Source organism: Palaemon carinicauda, chromosome 10 (genome assembly GCF_036898095.1).
Source record: "Palaemon carinicauda isolate YSFRI2023 chromosome 10, ASM3689809v2, whole genome shotgun sequence".
NCBI lineage: Eukaryota > Metazoa > Arthropoda > Malacostraca > Decapoda > Palaemonidae > Palaemon > Palaemon carinicauda.
Window position 1 is genome coordinate 44,712,869 of NC_090734.1, and position 5,524 is coordinate 44,718,392.

Consider the following 5,524-nt stretch of genomic DNA (forward strand, 5'->3'; position numbering starts at 1 on the left):
CATCATCTGCTTTAATCAAAACCTGATATATAGGACTTATATCAGCTTCTGTGTATTTGGATCCAAGAACTCCTTCATGGCAACCTACAGTATACAGCCCATCTTCTCCTTTCATGACGACCACAAGAAGATTCTTCGGATCAGTCGGGCCGCGATCAACGTCTGGAACTCTCAATGTAGCGCACTGCCAACTTCTAATCGTCGAATTAATTGATTGCCACGACGTGTCATCCGAACTGCTGCTTTGGATCGTCCTGCATCAGCTGCATCTCGGATTTCTTGGAAACACCCACTTTGTATCTCTGTTGTCGCTCCTGTCACTGCATCTTCGTCACTCTCCCCCTCTGCTGTTGCTTTTGACAGCTATCGTTTTCTTACCATAACCATGGCCAATACCTTCGTGAGGTGCTTCAACAATATCAAACACTTCTTCTAGGGATGCAACAAACTTGAACACGTCTTTGGCTGGATCTTTTCGTTTTTGAATTAGTCTGTCAAAATTGCCAAGACGCAGGATCTCGAGACGTAGCGCCATGGGAATTTATCCTCAGCAAATCTTCTATAAGCCTGTCACGTTTAGCAGTAGGTTGCAGGACAGCATTTTTGGCCTTTGATTCCTGTGTCTCACGTAGCTTTTCTTCAAATGCAGTGTGATCCATCTCTATTACTGGAAAGATAGATAGATATATTAAATGTATGCCCAATGAGGCACCAAACTTTCACATCACACCTCGAACTACAACCACACTTCACTCCACACACCACAACCGCACTTCACTCCACCCACCGCAACCATACTTAACTCCACGATAAACACTCCGACGCTCTCACACAGTCCACACATTCACACAGTCCACGCACTCCCCACACTCGCTTCCCCCCACACACAGGACAACTTAACACTATTCAATTCAGGTAATTTATGGTTGCTGATCTGAAAGTCTTGCGTAATGTGCAGGTTAGGCACGCATTTTGCACAATATAAATATTAGGCAAACTGTTTGCTTAAAGTACACATTAAGCAATTTCCACTGCCTAATGTACACAATACGCAATTATTAACATTGAGCGTAACATATATATATGAAGGTAATCGTAAAAGAAGGACCAATCGAAAGGTACCTCCTAAATTTGAAGATATTAAAGTGTAACAGAAAGAAAAAAATAAAAGATTTAAATTAATAAATGATCTCAGTTTAGAGGTGAAATACGTTTATTGCAATAATTTGTAATGTATGCCAAGTAATCAGTGGTGTTTTCAAAGTCTACAGGAAGGAGTTGAAACATTTTCAACTGATCCCGGCCATAGTGGCAGGTATTTATTGCGTGATAAAACTTAATCATGAGGCCTTTTTGGAAGATCATGGAGCAGCAAATATCTTTACAGATTTAGCTGCAGTTAAGGTTAATGTAGATTTATTATTTGACATAGGAACGCATATGAAAAAAAAAAAAGTACAAGGGTGTGTTCAAACTCTTAGCGATGCAACCTTTACAAGTTTATTGACTGAATTACACGGCCAAATTGATGAGATCCCGAGGCATAAATGAATAAAAGGTTTTTTATTACTTTTCCTAGGTATTGCACTGAGTGCTCTGTTTGCGTGTAGTGTTACGTTCCACTATTGTTTACGACGTACATTATGCAAAATATAATCCAAAACGTTTAGGAATCAATAGCAAAACATTAAACCCAGTAATGAAATAATAGTCAGCAAACAGAAAATAAAACTATATTTAAGATTTACCATAAGTATTTATAGCATTAAATAAGATTCACCAAATGCTCAGGGCACTACAAAACTAATGGATAAATATAGTAAGTTGTTACGAAGTAAGATTAGTTGACTTACCAAACTTCTATACAGTGTGAGGCGGATGACTTTGAGTAGTTTCAGATTTCAAATCTTCCACATAGAATTATGACTTTTGCTTCTATAGATGATTGCAGTTTCAATCATCTGTGGCATTGCCATACGACATTCCATACAGAAAGTGTGAACTTATGGAAGGGGAGAATGTAGCAATCAGGCCTCCAAGGAATCCATAGCCTGCCGGGCTCTACCGGCAGACAAGGAAGGGAGACCATGGGAGGTCTGGGGTTCACTCTGCAAAGAACAAAGGGTCTCTGCCGGCCGACACGTAATTGCCAGCCGGCAGAGAGCTGAGCCGGTCCTCCATCCTAACCTACACTAGGTACGGAAGTAGGACTGCGGCCAAAAGAAAATAAAAGAAAGAGAGGTGGGGAAGGGATAAGGGTCCTATAGACTTCTTTCTAGCAAGAGACACATTCAGCAGTTAGGGAAGCTCATCCTAACCTAGAGTTGTCTATTAGGGAGGAAGACTAGCAATACTTGCTAGTCTCCTCCCAACCAGAACAAAGGTGAAGTTATTTCGCTGGGCAACAGAGAAAACTCATTCTCCAGACCGAAAAAAACAACACAGGACAGTCTGCTAGGCCACTGTTGTAAGGAATCAGCTCTTAGAGAATCCTTCCGACGTGGAATAGGGAAGCAAAGCTTCCTGTGTCCGCCCCCTAACCTAGCAAAGGAGACTCATTCTCTATGCTAGGAAGAAGCAGACCACAGACTAGAAACTCTGATGTTTTGCCCTAACCCAAAAAACCAGTCACTCTGGTTATCAGGTCAGGACAGACATATCCTAGAATAGTTATACCTGAATTATTATACAGATAGAACCACAATTATTAAGCCGATGGCTTACAGAGGGAGAGAGGGATTCAACTAAGCCTCCAGAGGAGAAAAGAACAAGCGGGGATTTGTGAAAGTATACTACTGTACGTAGGTTACTAACCTAGGTGCGATGGGAATCAATTACCTAATTCACCGAAACTCTCTCGTATACAATCTTGGAAAGAACATTCAACAATATCTTAGATGTATAAAATATTTGCCTATAACTTCAATAATATAACACTCGGAAAAACTTATATCATGCATGAAAGTACTATGGCCAGACGCCTAGGCTACTAAGCCTCGCGAAGGGCAAGATCGGTTACTTAAATCACCGAACTAAAAACTGACGGTATAATATAAGCATTCCTAGAGGAGCTAAATGGGTAGATTTTTAAAGCATAACAAAGCGGGAATGTCGCTCTAGCCAACTAAGTGACCCATAAATAGCGAGCGATAGCATCCAGGATGCCTCTGGTAGGCAACACCTCTTGTTTACGTTAATATAATTTTTTATTTAATTCAAAACGACAAGAGCATACATTTATACATAGTAAAGATAATACTCAACTTTCCAGAGGCAAAAGAGGCCGGAGAAGTCATCAAAATGTTGAATTAAATCCAAAGAAACGAAAAAACACAAGGGAAAACACCAAGTAGTAGAGCTACACGAAAAGGAAAAAAGAGGGTGCTACCGCCTTCATCAGATACACACTGGAAACGGAATAGGAGGGATGCCTTATGAGCGGCTCTCTTTTCATTTTCGTTTCAGATTCTTGTCACTATAACCCCTCAAAGCGTTAATACTGTTCGGGGTGAAGATAGCTATGTGACGTGTCAAGAATACGTCCTCTGATATTATGCGATATCCCTGTGAGATTATTAGGGATATTCGCTCCTGGAGTTAGAATTCTGGATACCTTGAGTTAAAATTCTCTGGGAATATCACTGTAGTCAAATATACCCTAGGAAGCTACCTATTGGGAACTTCCATCAGGACGACATTGCCTGAGCCCAAAAATGTTTATTTAACATTTAAAGATATTTGTGAAGAGAGAACTATGTTAGCCTGTTCAACATATAAAATTCCGTTGCAATTTTGATCTCATGAAACTTCAGCGATACAACTGCCTGATTACTGAGATCATTCCACAATCTGGTCATCGCTGAAATAAATCTTTTTGGGTACCATGTTAATTACGATTTAATAAAGAAAGCATGACTGTTTGAATTAACTGCATACCTAGTACTACGTAAAAGATGTTAGTTTTCAGAGGTAGATTACAAACCACAGCAAGATATTGCGCAATGTACTGATAATATATCAAATATTACTTGGGTGATAGGAAACTATAATTGCTTATTCGAGTTTTAAAATTCAAAATTTAGTTTCTCACAACCTAATTTAAATGGCAATTCCTAAAAAATGCTGATATTTTGTCGCTTAAATATCTGGCGCTTGGAGAAAAAAGAATAGTAATAAATAAAAGCAATGTGATTCGAGTTACGTCATATATAAAATCACATTTATAAAAACCTTCTCGTTGCATTATTGTTCAAATACAACTCTTCAAATACCGAGCCTCTTTTCACCATTTTATGGTAAGAAAACGGTAAACTGCCCCGTTTATTGCTCAACGATCAATTCGTATAATACCTTATTCCTCTCATCCACCTATAACAAATTGTTATTACAAAATACCAGATCAAGCAATTAGAATCATACCTTTATTGTTTAAAGGCATAGTTTCATAACTCAGACCGTTTTTTTTTTCTTTTACATCATGATTGAAAATACACTTCAGTATATCATCAGCTACGTTCGAAGATGACAAGGCTATCATTACAGTTGAATGCAGATTATTAATATGTGAGATATATAGGTATTGCAAGGTAGTTATTAGAGTTAAAAAACAATATCCTTATTTCATATTTACATTATATACAACTTCTCCTCAGTGAGCTCCGTTTTAGAAAAGCAGAGACTTCTAGTAACTAGTTACTCAAAAAGTTTCCTAGATACAGCATTTTTCTTGACCACAACTCACACAGGGAACCACTTACCGTTAAAGCGCATGTAGCATCAAAGTGGATTAATACTAAGAAGCAGTTTCAAGGCGGATTCTGGAATTTCCAATTCCGGGAGTGCGGTGCCTGTGAGGGAGGTTCAATACCTCGTGCCTGGCAGTTTAACAACACATTATCAAATTAACGTATCCCTACTAGACTACTCTCTCTCTCTCTCTCTCTCTCTCTCTCTCTCTCTCTCTCTCTCTCTCTCTCTCTCTCTCTCTCTCTGCATATATATATATATATATATATATATATATATATATATATATATATATATATATATATATATATATATATATATATATATATATATATATATATAAATAATAAAAAACTTCAAATACAAGTAAGATGAATAAGATAGAATTTTGTGACCAGGAGTAACCTTAAGGAAGAAAACTCAACTCGAAGATAATGCAAAACCATTTTATAGAAAAATTTGCACTACCCCAGACTAGAAAACAGTCGTTCAATTTTTGATTGTCCTTCTCTGCTTGAAAAACGTATAGTTAATATTCGTCTCCGATGAAATGAACACCAGCAGTTTATATAAGTGCCTTCCTCAATTAGATGCATAATCTTTAATATATATGAATTATGTCCTGAAATTACATGATGAATGGAACTGCGTGAAAGTTGCCAGTAAATTTTTATTTCCTTAATAGTTACACATCTTTTACCACAATGCAATATATAAAAAAGATATCCCTTTACGTGCGTTGATATCTCCAATGAAGAAAACTGAAAATTGATAATAA

General features: G+C 37.7%; 1 protein-coding gene across 1 annotated transcript in view; it reads right to left on the reverse strand.

Moving 5' to 3' along the window:
* Nucleotides 1–494: 494 nt before the first annotated feature.
* The window catches only part of LOC137647972 (epsin-1-like), an 11,933-nt gene continuing 6,903 nt past the window's right edge, over nt 495–5,524 (reverse strand). Inside the window, exon 3 of the mRNA XM_068380917.1 lies at nt 495–667. Coding sequence (XP_068237018.1) covers nt 495–667 — 173 coding nt within the window. The remainder of the gene's footprint in view (nt 668–5,524) is intronic.